The sequence below is a fragment of the Erpetoichthys calabaricus genome, chromosome 8 (assembly GCF_900747795.2).
Source record: "Erpetoichthys calabaricus chromosome 8, fErpCal1.3, whole genome shotgun sequence".
NCBI lineage: Eukaryota > Metazoa > Chordata > Cladistia > Polypteriformes > Polypteridae > Erpetoichthys > Erpetoichthys calabaricus.
In genome coordinates, this window is record NC_041401.2 from 112961600 (window position 1) to 112985685 (window position 24086).

At 36.2% G+C, this 24086-nt stretch overlaps 1 protein-coding gene across 1 annotated transcript in view; it reads left to right on the forward strand.

The window, feature by feature from the left end:
* Positions 1–24086, forward strand: part of hdac4 (histone deacetylase 4) — a 552364-nt gene that overhangs the window by 494821 nt on the left and 33457 nt on the right. The window contains 4 exon segments of the mRNA XM_028807299.2: positions 16300–16418; positions 19627–19682; positions 19684–19722; positions 19724–19762. Coding sequence (XP_028663132.1) covers positions 16300–16418; positions 19627–19682; positions 19684–19722; positions 19724–19762 — 253 coding nt within the window.

Consider the following 24086-nt stretch of genomic DNA (forward strand, 5'->3'; position numbering starts at 1 on the left):
GTAGTCTTTCAGCATTTTTTTAGAGGAGCATCCGTATCCTCTAGGCCAGTGTGCGAACAGCCCCTCTGCTCACACCCCCTCCATCAGGAGCAGAGAATGTCAGAGAGAGAGACAGAGAAAAACAAACAATCAAAAATCAATACGTGCCCTTCAAGCTTTTAAGTATGCGAAGCACCGTGCGGGAAGCATGTAGCTTGACAAAGCAGCTGCACAGATGGGAGCAACGTGAAGGTAATCTTTCAGCATTTTTAGACGAGCGTCCATATCGTCTAGGGGTGCGAACAGCCCCCCTGCTTACACCCCTCCGTCAGGAGCAGAGAATGTCAGAGCGAGAGAGAGAGAGAGAAAAGGAAACAATCAAAAATCAATACATGCTGTTTAATCTTTTAAGTATGCGAAGCACAGTGCGGGAAGCATATCGCTTGATAAAGCAGCCATGTGTAAGCCCAGCAAGGAAGAGAGCAATGTGAAGGTAATCTTTCAGTGTTTTTTGAGGAACGGCCGTATCCTCTAGGGGTGCGAACAGCCCCCGTGCTCACAATATAGTTGAGGAGTTTTATTTAATACGTAATAACCGCTCTGGTTGGGTAGCTTCTCAGTCACCTGCCAATAGCGTCCCTTGTATGAAATCAACTGGGCAAACCAACTGAGGAAGCATGTACCAGAAATTAAAAGACCCATTGTCCGCAGAAATCCGCGAACCAGCAAAAAATCCGCGGTATATATTTAAATATGCTTACATATAAAATCTGCGATAGAGTGAAGCCGCGAAAGTCAAAGCGCGATATAGCGAGGGATTACTGTATGTACATTTCCATACCTTGTGTCAACAGTAAATTGCAAAATGACTTTTTTCAAGCAAAAAACCTGTTAGCACAATGCAGTCAATTTAGCGTTAGCCTTTTGACTTCATCAACTGGCAGAAATACATTTTGCAAGTAGTAAGCTGTCACATATGTCATAAGTGCCATGGGTTATTTCCCTAAGTCTGTCTGTATATGTAAGTAACTTATAGTCCCTAAACCAATACATATCAGAAATTGTTTCATGCAAAGAAATCTATTTATACACTGTTAGTTATTAAAAAAGGCAGACATTAAAAGTGGAATGCATGTAAAACTTAAAAGATACATACTGTATAACTCGGCTGTTGTAGATATTGAACTTCTTCTGTTGAGCACAAGTAAATCAGAAGTTATTTCAAAAATGTCATTACTCAGACTAGTTGAGAAAGAAATCTTTTGAGAATCTAATATATTCTAATAAAAAATAAATGTAATCATTGAAAGTTAATTTTTTAGTAACCTAGTGTACCATATGTGAAATTTGCTTATGGTATTTGGCATATCCTATAGTTATTCTTTCATTACCCCCAGTGGTAAAGAAAAATCTGAATTTTATTATAGTATTATATTAGACTACAAATATAACAGAGATAGGTAATTAGTAGAGTAATGCTTCTTGCGATATCAGCGTAAATTTCTAATTAGAGCAATTAGTTTGATAAATGAAAATTGGGGTGGATTTAATTTACATTTATACATTTAACATTACAAAAATAATGTTTAATGTTATGTTAAATGTATATTGTGCTGTTTAGGCTTGCCTGATTTTTAATAGCTAATTGTATTTTTATTATTTTTATTATTCAATGTATAATCCTAAATCCACCCGCAATCCTCAATTGTATGCATAATATAGTAAAACAAAATTTTAAAATATCTATCAATCTATTTTAATTCTCATGTAATTCAATTATTGAGTTTCAAATGGCAGCACAGGACACAAGGCAGAAACTAAACCTGAATGAGTTGCTAGTCCATCACAAGAAACACACACTTAATTCCTCTGAGCCAATTTGTATCCGCCGGCAGATACCAAAGTTGCCACAGAAGGATCCATTCAGATACTGGGAAACTGCAACTCCACACAAGTCTGGAGGTGTGAGACAGCAGTGGTAACCAGTGATATTAAAGCATGTTTTTGAGAAATGGTGAAAAAACTAATTGTTTGTTTGACCTTTCATAATTATTCTTATATGTTGGTTTTTTATTTGTATTATTCTGCATCCAACATTAGTTTGTAACTTGTAACATTGTAGGCTACAAAGTGTGTTTTCATAACAGGCACCTAATACTGTGAGTCACGCCAAAAGTTGCATATATATCCTATGCAAAAATGAATTCCCATAACAGTGGTATTCAAAGATGCTTTTGTTTTCATGCTTATAGTTCTTTCAGAAGAAAAATGAATAAGGGATAGTTGACAAACAGCATAACATAAATAAAATATTTGCAACATGGCAACAGTTTATTGTTCATTCTTTAAAGCTCTGAGATTTCTAATAAAAGCTATTTTGGTTAAAATAATCTAAGCATAATATAGGCTTGCTCCATCAGAGAAAGTCATGTTTCTGATTAGTCTTGACTAAACTGCATGAATGCTATTTAGCCTGGCTCTTTACATTAGTGCCTTTTTTCTTAAGCCAGTACTGTTTGCTAGTCTAAAGCATTTTCACCAGATGGAATTTTTTTTCAAGTGAAGAAAAACTAAACTCAAGTGTGCTCATAGTTCTCCAATCTTATCCTAGGGCTGCTTCCACCTGGAGTGGTACTCCATTTCAGTATGTCCAACTAGAGTCGGAGCACTTTAAAATGCATATGGTCTGTTACATAAGATGACGGCTGGATGCATGGGTTTCATTTCACCACCAGTAGAACTAGTGACATTTACATTGTTTTTTCATTTTTTGATAAACAGACACTTTTTATCCAAAGCCTCTTACAAAATAGGTCATCTAATCAAGTAAACATAAATCTGGAGAAATGTTTTGGAACAAGTGCTACAGGACACTATTATAGAATTGATGATCACAAATGAAGAGCTCTAAATCTCCAGCTAGTTACATTTCCTTGGTTACAAGAACCTACCACAGCCATTATCAATTAGACAGAAAATCATAGAACAAGAGAGTCTTCAAACAATCCTCAATCACTTTAAGGGAGTCAGCAAGATTGATTTGGCAGCTCATTCCACCAGCTAGGAGCTACGCATGAAAGAGACCCGAGATTGAGTTATGATTCCATGCAGAAGCGACGTCACTAGATGCTGTTCATCAGTAGACCCAAGATAACGGGAGGGAGAATAGGGGCCTCACAAATGTCTCCATATATATAGATGCTAATCCATTCCCTAATCTGTAGACCTAGCATCAAGGATTTGAATTTAATGTATGCTGCAGGGAGCAGTGCTATGAAAAGAGTAATGCCAAGTGCCCTGTCTCAATTGATTGAACACCTGATGTGCTGCTGCATTTTGAATTATCTGCAATGGCTTGGTAATCCTGCCAGCAGAGATTTGCAGTAAAGAGTATGAATCTATAAGACCAATAGACCACTGCAGTGTAGTCAGTGAAGAATACCTGGTCATCAGTCACCACCCAAAAGTTGCCATATTGGCGGGTATTAGGAATAATATCCCAATCTGACAGACACAATTAGCAGTACAGTGTTTGAACATGTAAGAAAACATTTTGAATTCAAACCTCTAATAGTTTGTTAAAGTAACCCAGGAGAACAGATATAAATTAAGTAATAATTTCCTGGAGTTAGTTTCATATATAACCAGGCAAGAAGTCTTACAGTAATTTATTCTTGTTATTTAAAAAAAAAATAAAACAAAAAAAGTACCTTTGCAATTATATGATATACAGTGCACCAAACTTGCATTCAATGAAGAATCCCAATGCAGCATACTACCAACCTGAGCATTATTACAGTGTTTAAAGCTGTGATATTCAAGCATTCAAGCCCAACAGCTGCTAATAATGCATATGCCACTCCAGGTGGTAAAAATACAGTTATGTCCTTTTTAGTATGATGGAGATGTCATATTATGTGGAGGGTTCTGTCCCCTTTGGTAAGCATTTATATAGAAAAATTATTCAGTTATAAATGCACATACATATTTGGCAGGGTGAAGATCGGGAGTATTACATTCTTTTTTAAGTCTGCATTGCAATCTGATTTAGGTGAGGATACCTATCAGGTAACACTTGTGGTTGGTCGGCCAGTCGGCACCACATCCGCCACATACTCTGATCTCACCCTACCCAAGTAAGCAAACCAGCCCGCCGTGGCGCAACATCAGAGGCCTTTGCTCAGGGTCTAACGTCCAAGGTTCAATCCACGTAATGGGATGCAAAAGTGCGTACACCTGACGAGCCCAATAAGAGTGATAACACGTTTTATGTATTATTTGGCAGATACTGTATCACATATCTATGAGCTGTTTCTCGCAACTGAGAGGATGTGGAGGATTATACCACACACACATATCCTATTAATAATATTTCATGTTTACACAAAATAAACAGAACTAATTTGAAAGATAAATTGAAACTAAATTTTCAATAAGGTTTATATGACTATACAAAATTAAGTATCTTTAATCAGCGTAAAGTAGCTTCTCCTAGGCCATGCTGGTCTGACACTGGTTCTTTGTTAAATGGCAGTTCTATGTCAACCAATTTACCTATGTACAACCAAAACATAAAACATTACATGCCCAGTACAATCTGGTGATGCTTTAATGTTGCTCTGTAAATGACAAGTTGGTCTAGAACAAACATAAACAGCATGTGAGTTTGGCAGACAGGCAAGGACACAGCATTTTTTTGCAAGTAAAGTCTGCTTAAAAAATTGGAAATGGGGAAAAAAAAAACATTTTTTTCCAGTTAATTCATTTCTTTATAAGTCAGATTTATTTACATTAATTTCTTTAATACACTTAGAATTTCGAAGTGCAAATAAGAATAAGCTCACAACTTCAGTACGCTTTACGTTACTAGGTGTTTTCAATAATAATTGTCCTTAATGTGTTGCCAAAGAAGTTAAAAAACCGGGTTACTAAGATATAAATAGCAATATCTTTTTCAGTTGAAGAGAATATTTCCTTGTGTACAGTCTTGCACACACAGAAAACTGAATATGAATTTAATTGTTTTAGAAGATTGTCTGTTGAAGAACCCATAATGTGAGAATGAGGGAATTACAGACTCACACACTGTTTGAGCTATTAGAAAGTTACACAATAAAGCCAGTTTATTGGTACCAGGGTCTCTATGTCTTGCTATTTTGGTTTTCTTGGTTCCCCTGGTTAGCTTTATATACTTTTTTCATTAAAAATTGGAGTATTAATTATAGATGCTTGTCTATCCTTTCATTTAGGAACAGAAATTGCATGTATAAAGGTTTCATTTGAAGACAATCCATGAATCTCACCTTTTCAACCCAGACTGACAAAGAGAGTTATATGACTTGATAGCCCCATATATAGGATAAAGCCACAAATAAAATTAAAAGGTTCCGTACATTTCCTGAGATGTTTCTTTAGAATTACATTAATTGAGTTATCACCAAGTTCTGAAAAAAATATCTGAAAGATCTTGTAAAAAGAATTTGATTTTTCCCTAGTTTGAGATAGTACAGAACTTCTATTTCTCATAGAATTAGAGAGGGCATGTTGGATTCTTTCAGAGGAGCAAAATAAGTCATTGTTCAAGTACTATGGTACAGGATATTGCACACATTTATCTCTCTTGTAGTACTACTCCAGATATCGCTGTTAAGTGTTAGAGGAGTGATTTTAAATCCAAGACTGTCTAAAAATGTACAAATATTTTTCACAGGTTGAATCTTGACCTGGGTGCATTTTATTTAATTTTGACAAGATTCAGTGTATAGGAAGGGTGGACCACTTTTTTTGTTAAATTATACATACTAAGCACATTTTTGAATGACCAAGTTTTAATTGAGAGTTCCCTTGGCCTATCATTCTATAAGGGTAATCCCATCTAACAAATAAAATTAAGCAATACGCTCAAGTCAGCCTCTGCCTATTACCCCTTGATGTTGACCTTTTGTTGACAGTAGTCTTAAAGATGTTAAGCTAGACTTTACAGTCAGTAACAAGACCTGTTGCTATGCATGTTTGTTGCAAATGAAATTTTGCAGCATAGTTGTACCATTGTACTGAATGAGAGCATTGTGGCAAGGAGTAAAACTCAGTTTTGCCTAAGATCATTGTAGTAAAACGTGATTGTGGAAGCAAAAGGAGAAAGACTGTTGGATGGCCTTGAGGCTGCTCCAGCAAACTGTTCACGCCTCTGGGGGGAGCATGACCTGGCCCAGACTATGTTTAGCAGGAATGGAGAGATGCTGACCTTTTCTGGAGAAATTGTCAAGTAGTAGAAGGAACACTTTGAGGAACGTGTCAGCCCATTGAACATGCCCTCCTTCCAGGAGGCACATTGGACACGTGGGTGGAGGGAGGGGGGTGCTTTAACTGTTGCCAAAGTTACTATGGTAGTCCAAGGACTCCGTCGTGGCAAGCCTTCTAGGGTGGATGAAAGCTGGTCGGAGATGTTCAAAGTGGTGGAATTACATGATTTACATGTTCATTGTTGTATGGAAGTTGGGTAAAGAACCCTTGGAATGACTGGCTAGCATGGCTGGCCCATGTTTAAGAGATGTGACCAGAGGGTGTGCTCCAAATACAGAGGAATCACACTTTTCAGCACTACAAGGTAAGGCATATGCATAGGTGCCTGGAAGAAGAAAGATTTGTTCATGGGTTGAGAAAAAGATAAAAGAACTATGTTGATTCTGTCCAGGCTATTGAACAGTAATACCAGCTATGCCAGGTGCAGTTGCTAGACGGTGTATGGGAAATTGATACATATTAACAATTAAATGCATATATTTGCGTAGAACTGTAATCCACCCATGGACTTGGGTAACCTGGAATGCTTAAGGTCCATAGCTGAAAACCTTAAGTAGATAAAGGGCTGAAGTAAAAAGAAACCAAACTAAAAGGCTTATCATACAGTGACAGTGTATGTCTCCATTGTTATTTATTTAGTCACTCACCACAACTTTTCAAAAAATTATTTCTTACTTTGTTCATTATAAAGGACATTAATGAATAATAATAATGCAAAGTACAAACAAACCTAAAATGGTTTAGATGCATGTGATTACCATATACTGTATACTTAAGACATTTCCACCTGTGTGCCAGAGACATTCATTTACACAAAGAAATCTTGTGTAGTGAATGAAAAGTATATTAAGTCGGGTAGCCTGTTGTTTCTGCATCTTGGAATCTATTATAATCTCTTACAGTATCTTTTTTTTAACCATGCCATTCTTATTGATTTCAAATTGTCACGCTGCTTTGAAGTTTACAATTTACTGCTCCATGTGGAACATTTAAGAAGAACTCAACAGGTCATATATCTAGTGGTTTTCTTACTCCAGAAATTACACAGCCCCCACCCCTTATTTAATGCTTCCAGTTTGCGAGCTTGCAAGACAATGAGTACCTTGAAAAAAAGGAGCACCTTGGTATTTAGAGCTCACTAGTGCCACGTTGCATCTATTGGGGATTAAGCTTTGAGATGAAGAAAAAAAGATAAGAAAATTGGTTCTAATGAAATCCAGAAGCTGAGGGCACTTTCACCATGAACTTGGAAACAGAGTGGAGAATTGAAATTAATTCAAACCAGCTCTTTGCTTTGCCAGATGACAAAGCTTTGATGTTTTGTGCAGGCAGCTAGTGTTAAATCCTTTGAGCTACAAAGTAGATAGCCATATTGCCTTAACCCTTAAGGTAACATACGCTTATTGTTAATCTATTCTAGGGTAAATAGCACCAAAGTTCTCTTAACTTTTTGCTTGAATTTCTTTTCTTTGTGAAAGAATTCAGTTAGCACAGTAGCATAGTGTGTAATGTTACCATCAGTCGTCGCTCCTGTTTGAGTCTTGCTCAGGTGTCTAATATTTAGTGTAAAAGACCTTGATTTTCAAGTAGATTTGAGTGTGTTTGTGTAGCTTGTTTGTTAAAGTTTATTAATGTTTATTAATAGTCTGGCATCTGTTGCAGGCTTGATGTTTACCATGCATCCATTGCAATTCAGATGAATGCTTATTTTGATGATATTAAATATAGTATAAGCAGTTTTTTGTGTAATATTCTTCATAGCTCAGCACACTGTACACGGTTTCAAGCTTTAAAGTGACCATGTATATATATATATATATATATATAGATTATATAGATAATATATATATATATACTATAGATATATGTGTGTGTGTGTGACAAACATAAGTAATGATACAAATATGTAATCATCCCTGAAGTTTGCAAACATGCAGCGGGATTAATAAAGTATCTATCTATCTATCTATCTATCTATCTATCTATCTATCTATCTATCTATCTATCTATCTATCTATCTATCTATCTATCTATCTAGCCATTTGCTTGGTGTCTGCAGAGAAGAGGTGAATATGTAAAACAGCACAGGTCAAAGAAAAAAACAGTTGGTTGACTGAAACTAAACATAACATACCAGCACTGTTAATAGCTTAGGAGCATTGAATTTAGAAAACAATTTATAACCTAGCATCGCAAAACACATCACAGGGTAGAGAAAACAAGTTAAACTGTGAACACCAATGGAAGTAAACTTATGAGCCCTAATTCAAAATCAGGATTCTGTACCTAACTCTTTCCACGTTAATTCTTTTCAGTCTATTTTATTTTAAGTCTGCTCAGTCATATATTATATGTCCCAATACAGAATCACGTGGTATAAGCTCAAGCATCTTTTTTTTTTTTTTTGTCGTACCCATGTGGGCATGCAGGGGAAAGTGCTGCAGAAATTATATAAAAAAATAAAGTATAAGAAAGAATTATGATTAACTGCCTGCTACGGACAGAAAAAAAAAAAAGTTTTTCATGTGTGTACCAGCTTTAAACGATTGCAGTCTCCACCCCACATGCCTAAAATCCATAGTGAAATTACAAGCTACAGATAACATCAAAACCATTTATTCACTGCACTTCATATCCCACAAACTGTAGAGTTCTGGCATGTCTTTCAGAGGTTTGTCCACAGTTCTTTATTTAAAATGCACCTGTCTGTGAGAAGACACCTTGCTGCTGCTATGTGGAAACAATTTCATATAGCAATGATTTATTTTTTGTATAGAAATTCAGTCTTGATTGCATTGCTTCTTTCTTCTGCCTAATGAGAACATTTTAAAGTAAAAACGTGTAGCTCATAGGCAGCATAGGGGTAAAATGGTAAATATTTCTGCCACATTGCTACAAGTGACAGCCCTTGTGTAAGTGAGTGTGGCTTTTACATTTACTCGAAATTCTCATTTGGCTTCTGACGCTACATTTTGTTAATTTAGGGTTGCTATGAAAACTATATCCCATACAGTAAGTCCATGTTCATGATAATTGCACATACATGAAAGGCATATGACAGTGACCTTTTTATGATAGCATCTGCATTTCAAAGCTGCTGGAAATTAAATGAGTAAAAACAAAATGTGCCTGGATATGCTTTGGTGTGCATTGCATTTGGAAGCATTATTCATACAAAGATATTAAATCTATTGTATTGAGTAAGCCGCATAAACCCTTTGCCAGCTATAAAAACATACTTCACGAATGTCTTCACACTTAAATGTTAATACAAATGAATGCAGATGAAATAAAAAGTAACTAGAATGTCTTGGGCTTTCCAAAAACATACTGATAACACAGGTTTGGCTCCCAAACCTCCCCTGAAGACGTCTCAGTCATTTCACATATTTGTTAAACACGTAGCACATCTGATTCAGATTAATGAGATAGTGATTAGCCAACTCAAGTGTGGTGAAATGTAATAAACAAATGGGTATAGTGCATGATACCAACAAATACTGGGGTGCCTTAAGCAAAGGTTTGGGCATGACTACACTAACACACTTTTGACAGACATAAAATCATAGTTTTATATATTCAAGTTAATAGTCAGTGAGCAACATCACAATAAATTAAGAACTGATGTTCAGAATTTCATAAATAAATGTAAAGAAACTAGGCAGCTGAAGACAGAAAACATATTTGATAACCCTAAAAGATGTCTGCATCTGATGAACATTACCTAGGAGTAATTTTCTTAATGAATATAGGAAATTTAAGTAAAGTATTTGCTCAGCATCTGGAACCACAGTTCACACATTGACCATGTGAAATCTTAATAGTTAGTATTGCAAGGCATTTTACAGATAATAAACTAATCTTGGAGAAGTCAACATAAGAGATTACAGTAGGACATAAAGTTTGGAGCAACATCTAGTGCCAGACTGTCTTATTTATAGAAACTGAGTATGAAATTTGTGGTACACATCAGAAGAAGAGTTAGCAAGAACTGCATTGACTCCTGTCTGGTACCTGCCTGTGCACAATACATTGGTAGCTCTGTTATCTAAAGAGTGTAGACGATCTGACCAAAATCAATGAAATGATGAACTGCTGAGAAATGTAAATGTAAACAGATGATTCATTATGCTGTGTCTTTTTTATTGCCAAAAACTTCGCTTTTCACAATGAGAATAAACAAATAACGCAACAAACATAATTCACACCTACTAATGGATGTCTATAGACAGCACACTAACAGTATTAGATTGCCTGCCACAGAACTGCATACTCAACAGAACTGAAGCTGTGTGGGATTACTTAGCCAGAAAACAAAAGACAAAACAAAAAACATCCAAAGTCAAAAGATGTTATTGCAAATCCTGCAAAAATCTTGGAAGAATTTACCACCAAACTACTTGAAAAAAATATACAGCAGTGTGCCAGTACCACAGTGAATCTGTCCAATTTTGCATTCTCAGTGTTGACACACAAAATACTGACTTTTTAAAAAAAAAAATATATATATATATATATATATATATATATATACTTATTTTTCATTGCAGCATTGTTTTATTTTTTGTTTATTGTAATCTTACACAGTATAGTGTTTTACCAGCTAGTTGCTGTATGTGTGCATCTTTTAAAAGAACTTCTCCCACAAAATTTTTTTGTACTTCCTTGTAGCTTGTTAAATAGAACTTAACTATGTTCTGTGTTGAATATTGTCATATTTACACATTCAGTGGAAAAAATCGCGTTTAAAGCAGATGTAAAATTGTTTATCTGAACTCTGTATAACTATAATTAGACTAATTTTCTTTGTTAATGCACCATGTCAAACCATACCAAGAAAATTGACCTGGATCACAAAGAAAGATTTGTAAGGTACAAAGAGAAACGATTTGCACCTCAGCTGTAGGTTCCAGTGTATAAAACCGATAAAATCAATGTATAAAGTTGAACCACATTGCGGTAAGAGGACCATGTCCTACTGATTATATATTTTTTTTTTATTAGTGAAGTGAATGTGAAATTATTTCATCATAGTTTTAATATAAAGAAAGGACTTTTTTCAGTTTTATAATTAGTTGTTAATATAAAGTCACTTTAATTGTAACAATTGTAATAAATTATCAGAAAATCCATAATCAATGATTAGAACAATCATCAAACCAGAATACTGACCAATTACAGTATGTAAATAAAATTAATTTTGATGAAGTGAGAGCCAGAAGTAAACTTATCACTGTCTACTGAAATGAGAAACCACATGTTGATAAAATATGGGCTAGTTCAAATAAATATATGTATTTAGCAGAATCACAATTGCTTTGTAATTTTTTAGGAAGCACATTGATTTGCATTCAGTATATAAATACATTTAATACTTATTATCAGCAGGCTACATGGGCAAAATTATACCACACATGTGAATCTGTTCAGTGAGATTAACTTTTATCAGCCTCAAAATTATTGTTCAGTCTGTAAAAGTAGTGAGTGGTGCAGGATTAAAATTAAAGCTTGCTAGTTACCAAAATTCCTGTATTTGCTTCCAGTGATGTCACAAACATTTTGTACAAGCTGTAATTGAGCTTATGAAATGATTCAGTTCAGTTTATCCAGCTACATCAAAATTAGTATGGTTACCTGTCAGTAGGAAAATGGACATTGTCTTTTGCTCTAGGAAAGCTAAAAAAAAAATAGTCATTGCAAAGTACTACCATACATGTCAACTTTGGGTTTGGACTTGATGTGGTTCAGTACAGTAATCCCTCGCTATATCGCGCTTCGCCTTTTGCGGCTTCACTCCATCGCGGATTTTATATGTAAGCATATTTAAATATATATCGCGGATTTTTTCGCTGCTTCGCGGGTTTCTGCGGACAATGGGTCTTTTAATTTCTGGTACATGCTTCCTCAGTTGGTTTGCCCAGTTGATTTCATACAAGGGACGCTATTGGCAGATGGCTGAGAAGCTACCCAGCTTACATTTCTCTTTCTCTTGCGCTGACTTTCTCTGATCCTGACGTAGGAGGATTGAGCAGGGGGGCTGTTCCCACACCTAGACGATACGGACTATCTTTTGTGCAGCTGCTTCTTGAAACGACATGCTGCACCGTGCTTTGCATACTTAAAAGCTCGAAGGGCACGTATTGATTTTTGCTTGCTTGTTTTTCTCTGCCTTTCTCTCTCTTTCTGTGCTCTTGACGGGAGGGGGTGTGAGCTGCCGCCTTCAACAGCTTTGTGCCGCGGTGCTTTGCATACTTAAAAGCCAAACAGCCCTATTGATTTTCCTCTGCCTTTATGACAGTCTCTGCTCCTGACTCCTTTGAAGAGGAAGATATGTTTGCATTCTTTTAATTGTGAGACGGAACTGTCATCTCTGTCTTGTCATGGAGCACAGTTTAAACTTTTGAAAAAAGAGACAAATGTTTGTTTGCAGTGTTTGAATAACGTTCCTGTCTCTCTACAACCTCCTGTGTTTCTGCGCAAATCTGTGACCCAAGCATGACAATATAAAAAATAACCATATAAACATATGGTTTCTATTTCGCGGGGATTTTCTTATTTCGTGGGTGGCTCTGGAACGCAACCCCCACGATGGAGGAGGGATTACTGTATATTAAATAAGATCTCTGAATGGCCCCTTAGAAGTCACTCATAGCATTGCAAGCTAAAATACAGAAAAAGTAAAACAGGTAATATGATGCAACAAATGACAGGCTGTGACCATTACTGTGGTCACCTTTTAAATACTCTCTATGTGTTTAGATTAGAGCAGGATTTAGAATTAGTGTTCTAGGTTTTTTAACCAGATTTTCCCTTTTTTTTCTGTTCTTTTTTCCATTACCTTGATATTCATTAATTTCCCTCAATTTATTAAACATATGTGTCCTACTTTTCAGTTTGCATTCTCGGAGATTACTAATAGTTTATTCTACTTTTCTTTAAATTCATAATGATTTTTATTTTTTGCACACCTGTTTTATTTAAGCATTGTGTTAATATTCCTTATCCTTAGTTGTTTTGTTTTTAACTAGCAGCTAGTTGATTATGTTAAAAAAAATAACGTAATCAACGACTGAAAAATAACATTTGCATTTGAGAGTATTTAGCATTATAACAATATTATAATATGGCATGCAGAAAAAAATTAAGAGAAACAACATGGAGGAATGGACGTGATTTTTTTCCCCACACTGGTCTAAAGACAGTTTCTCTCATTGAAGTAAAATGCACATTGTTTAGAATTTCTGAGATAAAAAAATATTCCAACAGAAGAAATTAAATAAAAAAGTAATTGAAGCAATAATCTGCAAACACTGTGGCACCGTAGAGCCAGTAGGATCTAATGCTGCATTAGACATCATCTGATTTTGTTCTAAAAATGTTGTTGCTGTTTCTCTTCAGCTGTAGACTGGGTACTGTAGCAACATAATTTATTATTATGCAGCTTGGCAGGACTTTTCATTTGTAATGATCATGTTGCAATGCCTTGAATAGACTGCAGCTGCCACCACGTACCTGCCCTTGTGATGCCAAGCAGTTTCTTTACAAGCAGTTCACTCTTTGTAAATTTTTTTTATTTTATTTTATTGATAGTATTCGAAGAATACAACATTATATTTAATCATGTCAAACTTAACAAATCACAATTCAACCCCCTCTCTTTGTGAAATAAAACGAAAGAAAGTCATTTTACTGCCTTAGGTAATAAGTAGTTTCAATAAAGTAGTGTAACAAAATGAGGAAAATGTGTATTGAGCATTAGGTGCTTTAAAGTGTAACAAAAACCTTTGTAGCTGAAGGGCTTTTTTCAGTCTTGCTGAAGCAAAGAACTGAGTACCTCTAACATCACAGCAGATTACACAGCAGAAAGCATAAGGAGGTACTCAGTGACAGAAAAAGAAGAACCTGCTAGAAGCACTCACCAATATGAAGGAGTAATTAAATGATGTTAATATCCTAGCAGTATGCTATCAGACAACATTTATACCAATCAATTAAAGTTATCAATTAAATGGCAGACAAAATTTCAAAGTGAATGTATTGTGTGTTTAATCTAAAAAAACAGTTAAACCCTCAGATGCATTAGCCTTTTTAAGTTGAGTTATGGAGGTCTCATCAGTTAACCACTGGTTGAGACCAAAATAGAAGTACTGTATTCATTATAGATTTGAAGATGAATTACAAGATGGCAAAAGTAACGTTTAGTTTTTAAGAAATAACAGACACTTTACCTAATGACAATTATATGTTTTTGAAGAATATTCAGTAAAATTGAAGAATTATGTTTTAGGAACATGTATAAAGATCAAATTGCAAAATCTTTCGCTTTGTCATTTTCCTTTAGTTTATAGTTACAGGGTGTCAATTACTCCAACTATTTCAAGCTGTTCATGAACGAGAATCATATCTTTATTCTTAGCCTTATGGCAGATCCTTTAGATATAGGCATTAAATAAACAAAAAATTTACAAGATGAATGTGTAGCCTTGGAACTGCCCAATTCAGCATGGTGCTTTCCACAAACTACTAATTACTAGCATCCCTGTATCATCTTAACTGTAGGCTCTCATTCAGCTGTGGGCTTGACACAAACAAGACCTAGACGCAGAGACCTGCAGTGAAAGACAACCCTAAAAATAAAGCCACACACACTGCAGCTGGATAAGGCAGATGGTGTGTATTGTGCAGCTCTTTAATTATGGTTTAATCAGCTAAGGGCCGAACAGAAGTTTGAGCATATGGTCAGAATGTTATATTGTGCTTGTGTGTTCTCAAGAAATAACCACAGTGAAAAGCAACCTTATTAATACATAAGTAAATAGTATCTTCAGCACACTTTTAAATAGATAAAGTAGAAAAGAGCTATAGATAATAGGGCAATTTGTGGAATTTTGCTATCATTTTCAAAGACTTTACATTTTTATACAATGCTTTTCAACTTCTCTACTAGAAAACAATAGAAGGCTAAATTTACAGACTATTTTCTCACACCTTCTGTTCATATTACACATTTACAGAAATTCTGATTAAGAATATGTCCTATGCCACAGAATCATATGTTAAAAAAATGTGTATACCTTCTAGCAGTCTTATTCATTATAAGGTCATCTATTGTGATGGTGACATTATAGGAAATTCCAGAAATGTTCTTGTTTGTTTAATAAAGTTTATTTGAGCTAGAGGGATAAATAAAACAATATGATAGTTATCATTTATTTATCTTCTGAAATAAAGGTCATGCTGTAATTTAGTTTTGAAAATATTACCTAGTGAAAAAAAATGTGTGGGGTTGATTCTGCTTCCTGAACTATAGCTGACATCTAGAGCTAATGAGCAGTATTTATGGACAGTGTTGATAGAAAGGAATGATGGCTCCTAATAGCACAGTAACTAAAATATTAATGTAAATAGAGATGTAATTTGAAAAGTGTTAACGTAAGTTTGTTCATAAAATGAATGCAGACATTTCAAAGTGCAAGGTCTTAGTTCAGACACAAAATTATACCTTCATTTCCTTAGAAGTAACGTTAGTGATAAATGTGAAGTCCATTTCATTTCTGTATTGACAAGGTAAAGATTAAATTCCTGTCATTTTAACTCATAGACATATATTTTTTAATGAAAAATGTAATTGCAATTAAGAATTTCACCATCATCTGCACACATGACAATAGTACTATGACTAAAAAAGGAGTAAGTGGGTTTGCTGCTCTGAAGTTTTCAGTTTTTTCCATTACAGTTTTGAAAAGGCTAGTTTGATTAGGCAGGCCAAATGTAAACGGATATTGTTCAAAAGAAGTTCTCAGTTTGCTACCATTTATTTTTTATTTCCTCTTCAAGTGTAAAGTGACTTTTATAAATCTGCAGGAACCTACTTACATTATGTACTCATACCTATTTTAGAGAAATATTTTGCAAACTCAGTTCAACTAAAAACGTAAATTAAGTTTTGAAAGAATTGTGAAGGTGTTTTAGTTGCTGTACTGACTTTATCTAAATCCATGTTTATATTTGTTCTAGAACTGTGGTAATGCCCATTGCAAATGAATTTGCTCCTGATGTGGTGCTGGTTTCTTCAGGGTTCGATGCTGTGGATGGACACCCACCCCCATTAGGAGGATACAACGTTACTGCTAAATGTAGGTGTATGTTGACAAATTTAGATCAGGGATTTAAAGGAATTAGAAACAGGATTGTGAGGATTTTGTGCTAAAATTCACAGATTTAGTTTGAATTTCTTTGGTTCCCATTTTCTTCTGAAAATATACTTTGTAATATTTTATTAATTACTTGGTTTTGCTTCAATAATGTGCTGCTTAATAATGGATTAATGGTACATTTATCCACCAAAGTGATATATAAAACTTAAGTATCAGTGGAAACCAGTTTTTCTCATTTTTATCTATTGGAAAAAATATTTCAGTTACAATGTAAAGCATTCTACTTGCATATCAGTAAAATTGTATTAATGGAAGTTGCAGTTTCTGTTTTTACATATAGCTTTTTTTAATTGGGTATGACGTGAAACATGTCCATCATAACTAACAACAGGTTAATCTCAGGTAGTCTTTAATTTGGAACTAGCCTCTTGTTAAACATTAATATATAATGGAAGAATCATTCATAAAGCAGTGACAAAAATACACTACCCAAATAATTTTTATTTTCAAGTAGAGAACTTATTAACTTTTCTCATCCCATATACAAAAGATTTGCCTGTTAGTTTGATTGGCGACTCAGTATGAACAAGTGCGGGTGCTCTGTGCTATAATCCTGTACTGATGAATGTTGATGAGTGTCTAGGGATGGACTAGTTTCTAGTCTGATTCCTTCCCTGATACCTACGCTGTCAGGATTGACTATAAGGCAAGAGACATGTTCAAAAAATGGATGAAAGGATGGATAAAACAATATAATCATTTTTGACAATTTTAGATTTTGCACAGTCTTAACATTTCAAAATTCCGAGATGTAGGTCAAGAATTTAAGAAATTGTAGACTGTTGATTTAAAGTCATTTGCTTCACAACTTCAACTTGTCCAATTAAATTAATAGGAGAATACTCAAAAATTGTAATTGTCCTTTTGTGTAAAAGAAACACATGTAATTAAGCCATGCTTACACTGTTTATTATATTCATATTATTAAAATTTGACATAGATTTATCAGGACCAGTTTAGAGGAACTAATATATCATAACAAGTCTCACAACTATAAACTTAATATTGGCCTTATTATGTATAGTCATACATTTAACAAGAGAGTGTACAATTAAAAGTAAATAGTCAACATTAAGACAGCACTCTCCTTCTTATTTTGAACAAACACTCTTTGTCTCCAATATCAATATAAGTTTTTATAGGAATTTTATTGAAAGCTTTTCACTGTGTTCTCAGGAACGTCTGCCTTGAAGGAATCAGCAGTAACTCAGTGATAAAAAAAAAAGAGTACATAAAAACAGCTCTGCTTTATTGTACATCTAGTTGCTTCATGTTTTGATGAGAATTTGTGATGTGTTGTGCTTTTTTAAACTCTGAATCTTAAGGAACAAAAAATATTATGATGCTCTGCAATATTTATTTAAAGTGAATGTGTTGTTTTTGCATTTTCTCAAAAAGCTACTTAGTAAAAGACGAAACAAAATGTTCATTCGCTGGCTGGTGGCAGTACACACTCCCACATGGGATTTGTGTGTAATTGGTGCTTGATGAACATTGCTTGAAATACTCAAATTAAGGGTTTATTTTCTTTACAAAATAACATAAATGTCTTTTATTTCATTAGGTACATTGCATTATGTAATGCTAAAAATTTGTATGTGGTAACACAAATATGAACCTTTCTAATTATTTTAAACCTGGAAAAAAACATGTATAACTTATATTATTCTAATATATTTCTTCACATTACATTTTAACCTTTGTTCTCATTTCATTTTAAACTTTCTTCACGTTACATTCTGGTGGTGCACACTGTGTTTGAGAGGAAAAAAAATATTTTTCAGACCAAAGAGCAGTTCATGGCCACCCCAAGGTTCAGGTGGGCATTGGTATATTGGCCTACAGTATTTATACAGGTTCTTAATGTTTGCTTAATGTTTTATATCTTAAACTTGTCTCTGCTATTAATTTTCTTCATTGATCCTTGTTACTAATTCCTGCCTATTGGATTATGTTTATCATTAATTAATTCGATCACATGCAGTGTTACTGCTGTAATTTTCTATTTGATTTTTTTTGAGTATCAGAAAACATGGATTTCCCCATATTTGATCATTCTCTGATCAACAACAAATTATGGCAAAATACTTTCCTTCACAGATTTCATAAAGTTTGCTTCATTTAAAACTCATAGTTTTTTGGTGAATTTTTAATGAAAGCAAATATGCTGTCTGACAAAATACATTTCTTTACTCAGGAGTGGTAGTGCATTTTGCATTAAAATAGTTATTGGGAGATCACTATAACCAGGTATGCAAATAATTAGGTTTTGCATAACTGTTACATCTAGAACTAAAGTTGTGCTAACCATATTTATCTTAAAAAGAAAGTAATCTTGTTAATCTCAGGATTCTTAGTGTGCTGTAACAGAAGCAGACGCATCCAGAGGGTGCCATATTCCAAAACAGAGCCAGATGCATGTCCCTCCAGTGGTGGTTTGTCAGAATAATGGATATGTAAATCTAATAATTAACATACCTATACACTCAAGACAGTTCATGGCAGTTTTAAATGCTAATTGAACCAGTGTTTCTTGGTTCAGCTTTCTTTTTTGTCGTAGAAAGGGGAGATAAACAATATGGCAGATGTTGTTTCTTTGGCCGCCTACACTCATACCAAGCCTAACTTCTGTTTTTAGCCCTTGGAAATTTCTGAATTTTTATATTTTTGTGTTAAGCTTTGGCCTCAAATAGTAAACCTAAAATATACAAATACATGTGCATCTACAAATATGTATTTTTATATGATACCATACATCATTGAAAGGCAGCATAAAGTTAACAACCATTAGGTTTCTTCTTTCAGTGAAGGCAATGGAAGAATTTTTAACTTGGTCTGTTGTGCAAGTGCATTTGAGTTTTTTGTTGCCAAAAAAGTTATGTATTGAAGTAAAAGATCAAAAGAAGAATGAAGCCAAAATACTTAGCTACCTTTATTAAAATTAAACCTGGCTTTTATTATATATTTTTTTAAGAAAAATCCCTAGTGAATGCTTTTTTTAATACATTTTTTAAACAGAAAATATGATTGTAATATCTTTTTACATTACCTTTTGATCACTCTCCAAAAGTCACTCACCCAACGATCTTTGACCCCTTTTCTGCATTTCCTTTTCACTTTTTCGTAGGCTTTGGCTACCTGACGAAACAACTAATGGGACTGGCTGGGGGCCGTGTGGTGCTGGGCTTTAGAAGGGGGTCACGACCTCACTGCCATTTGTGATTGCCTCTGAAGCATGTGTTTCTGCTTTACTGGGAAACGAGGTAAGAATCAAAAAACAAGAAAAAAATTAAAACTAGCAGGTTCAGTACAAAGCGTTGCATGCTGAAGAATTTGACAGATAACTTCACTCATTCTGCCCTTTTAGTACCTGTCAACAAGATCTAAGCATACTCTTGCTGTTTTCCTCCCCACTGTGGGGGGAAAAAAAACCAACTAAAAACATGTTATTATTTTTATCAAGTGAGGGCTACTTATCCTTTTTGCATTACAAATAAAAAGGTGTGAGTGTTAGTCTCAGGTCCATTCATTTTTGCTGTTGAGAATGGGGAATCTAATCAGTGAGTTTCCCACACAGTAAAAATTCTTTACTGATTCCTACACATCATTTACAAACTGTGTTGTTTATATAATCCAAATTATTAAGAAAAAGATTACAAATTCATGTAGGCTTTGTTTCTAATTTATTTTTATAATAATAGGTAGTTCAACCATTTAACCAAGTTCATCATTTGCTTTATTTTAGAATAATTTTATACAGTGTTAACACATTACTTTTCATTATTTATACAAGTTAAAAAATAATTATATATTATGGCTTATTTGGTGTAATGGGCCTTTGTAACTGAGGAAGCTGAAACAATCTGTTAGTTTTCATGTGCTAATGCCCTTCTTCTAAACATTAATATAAACTTAGCATGGATCATCAAATGTCATACAAAAATAAACTCTAAAAACTGTACATCTGTGGTCTAAAATCTCTGTACTACAAAATTTTAGGTTTTGCATATTTGTAATGGAAATGGAGCACCTCTTTATTCATAGTACTAACAAAGTCCTAACACATATCAATCCTAAATGTGTAAAATTAAAGTAAGCTCTCAGATTTGACAGTACAACTTGTGTTTTCATTTAGGGGAACTTCAATAGTAAACATTGTAATTTTGGCATTTTTAAAAGGTGACAGCAGAAATTCTCTTTTAATGTATGTTCCACTACATGCTGATTGCATGATGTTGGTTGTATACCAGTACCTATGGGTTATTCATTGGGTGCATGATATGAATCGCCTGTTAGTTTTTGTTGACATCTCTAGTTACATATCACATCCTCACATACTCATGTATTCCATTTAGAGTGCCATTTCAGCTATACAAATGGTTAAATTGAAGGTCAACTAAAATCTGAAGCTTTAAATTTTCTTACTTTTAGAAACAATTTTGGTAGCCCATTATAGGCTTAACACTAGAATTACCAAAGCCTACGAAAAAACTTGTAAATCTGGCCCACCTTAAAGTGGTGGAGTTTTAGAGTGGGAAATAATAGATCGTTATTTGGAACACATGCATTTCATGTGTGTTCCGTTTCTACAATAATCTGTGTAAACACATTGTTAAAACAGAAGTGTTTTTCATATTTTAGTAATAAATGACAAAATGTAGGCCAAAACTATATAATGTGTGATGCCTGAAGTCCAAAGATCAAATAAACACTTCCACAAAAAGGTTCAAGGACGATACAACAGCTTCTGTGGTGTAGCAGTGGGAATTGCTGACTTGTAATCAAGAGTCCCCTGGTTCGATCCTGACTTCCTCCTATATTTACCATTTTCAATAGTTAGCTGCTCTTATTGTTAATATTATACAGTACACACATACATTTGGTTTACGTCTGTAACAGCCGGTGTACATTTATAGTACTTGTAAAAGTTAGTGTTTTTTTTTTTTTTTTTTTAACTTTTCTTCTCTCAGTCACGATCACAATACATACTACCGCCCCCCTCCAGGAAATCTGATGCTGTTTACCTTTTATCTGAAACTGGGAATAACTGTACATGTGAGTGGTGCTTTGAGACAATCGAACTGGAAATTTTCTGATCTGGTTGGTTAAATGCTGACACACAAATGCTGGTGGATCTGTCTTCTTCATATCTCACCGGTCACTTGATTTTTTTTTATTCAGTTTTATTGAGTGTTCCTGCTCACGCTGAATATGCACCTTATGGTCCATGATGTCAAAGCCGCACTGACAAAAAACACACAGAGACATAGGTATATGATATTTGGAATTATTAATTTTATGACCTGTATAGTACATTTTGGAAAACATTGTGCCATGGATGCAACATTAATCATATTATTCATATTCATTCACATACCTTCTTGCGGTTGTAATCAGTGACTGCAAGTTTTTTTTTTTTCCCCCGATCTTGCCAGTCCCCACATGTTGCTGTATAGTGGTGTTTCTTTAGTACTCCAGGATATGCAGAGGAAAGAGTAGTACAGAGAAGTCAGTTCAGCGCTATATGCAATCATCAAATTCAAATGTTAACAGTTCACACACAAGCAAGGACCCGCCTTCCTACATTTACGACATGTGTACCTGTTGCAATGTACACACTTCTCTCTATGCTTTGGTTTCTATTACATTTGAAAGGGCACCTGACACTGACTCAGTTTACTTTCCTGGAGAAAGCGGCTATCTTGGAACAGAAGCTTGTCAATGTTGCATTCTTTTCTCAGTGGACCCCACACATGCCTTGCACAGTACATGTGTGTTGATCGCTGCCAGTTCAAGCTTGTTATAGCACACAGCAACTGGCCACCTGCGTGTTCCTGCTTGTACTGAATAAGCTCAATGCCTTCTGGTGGATGATGTCAAAGCAGCACGGAGAAAAAAGGAAAGAGACAGATATATGGGACATTGGGTGTAAATTTATGGTACTTGTAAAAGTTAGCTTTTTTCAGTTTTATTCTGTCAATCACGATCATGCTTTTCCTCCCCATACCCCGCCTCTCCTGATCTGACTGATCTGTCAGCATAAATTCATACCTGATCTGATGCTGTTCATTTTCAAATAATATTGCATGGGCTCACCACCTATGGGAGGGGCCAAGGGAGGTCGGGTGCAGTGTGAGTTGGGTGGTGGCCGAAGGCGGGGAACCTTGGCGGTCCGATCCTCGGCTACAGAAACTGGCTCTTGGGACGTGGAATGTCACCTCTCTGAAGGGGAAGGAGCCTGAGCTAGTGCGCGAAGTTGAGAGGTTCCGGCTAGATATAGTCGGACTCACCTCGACGCACAGCTTGGACTCTGGAACCAATCTCCTTGAGAGGGGCTGGACTCTCTACCACTCTGGAGTTGCCCCCGGTGAGAGGCGCCAAGCAGGTGTGGGTATACTTATTGCCCCCCAACTTGGAGCCTGTACATTGGGGTTTACCCCGGTGGACGAGAGGGTAGCCTCCCTTCGCCGTCGGGTGGGGGGACGGGTCCTAACTGTTGTTTGTGCGTATGCACCGAACAGCAGTTCGGAGTACCCACCCTTTTTGGAGTCCCTGGAGGGGGTGCTAGAGGGCATACCTTCTGGTGACTCCCTCGTTCTGCTGGGAGACTTCAATGCTCACGTGGGCAATGACAGTGAGACCTGGAAGGGCGTGATTGGGAGGAATGGCCCCCCTGATCTGAACCCGAGCGGTGTTTTGTTATTGGACTTCTGTGCTCGTCACGGATTGTCCATAACGAACACCATGTTCAAGCATAGGGGTGTTCATATGTGCACTTGGCACCAGGACACCCTAGACCTCAGTTCGATGATCGACTTTGTGGTCGTGTCGTCGGACTTGCGGCCACATGTCTTGGACACTCGGGTGAAGAGAGGGGCGGAGCTGTCAACTGATCACCACCTGGTGGTGAGTTGGCTTCGATGGTGGGGGAGGATGCCGGTCAGGTGTGGTAGGCCCAAACGTGTTGTGAGGGTCTGCTGGGAACGTCTGGGCAGAGCCCCCCTGTCAGAAGTAGCTTCAACTCCCACCTCCGGCAGAACTTCGACCACATCCCGAGGGAGGTGGGGGACATTGAGTCCGAATGGGCCATGTTCCGTGCCTCTATTGTTGAGGCAGCTGACCGGAGCTGTGGCCGTAAGGTGGTCGGTGCCTGTCGTGGCGGCAATCCCCGAACCCGCTGGTGGACACCGGCGGTGAAGGATGCCGTCAAGCTGAAGAAGGAGTCCTACAGGGACCCTTTTGTCCTGTGGGACCCCGGAGGCAGCTGATAGGTACCGGCAGGCCAAGCGGAATGCGGCTTTGGTGGTTGCTGAGGCAAAAACTCGGGCGTGGGAGGAGTTTGGGGAGGCCATGGAGAATGACTTTCGGACGGCTTCGAGGAGATTCTGGTCCACCATCCGGCGTCTCAGGAAGGGGAAGCAGTGCAGTGTCAACACTGTATATGGTGGGGATGGTGCGCTGCTGACCTCGACTCGGGACGTTGTGGGTCGGTGGGGGGAATACTTCGAAGACCTCCTCAATCCCATTAACATGCCTTCCAATGAGGAAGCAGAGCCTGGGGACTCAGAGGTGGGCTCCCCCATCTCT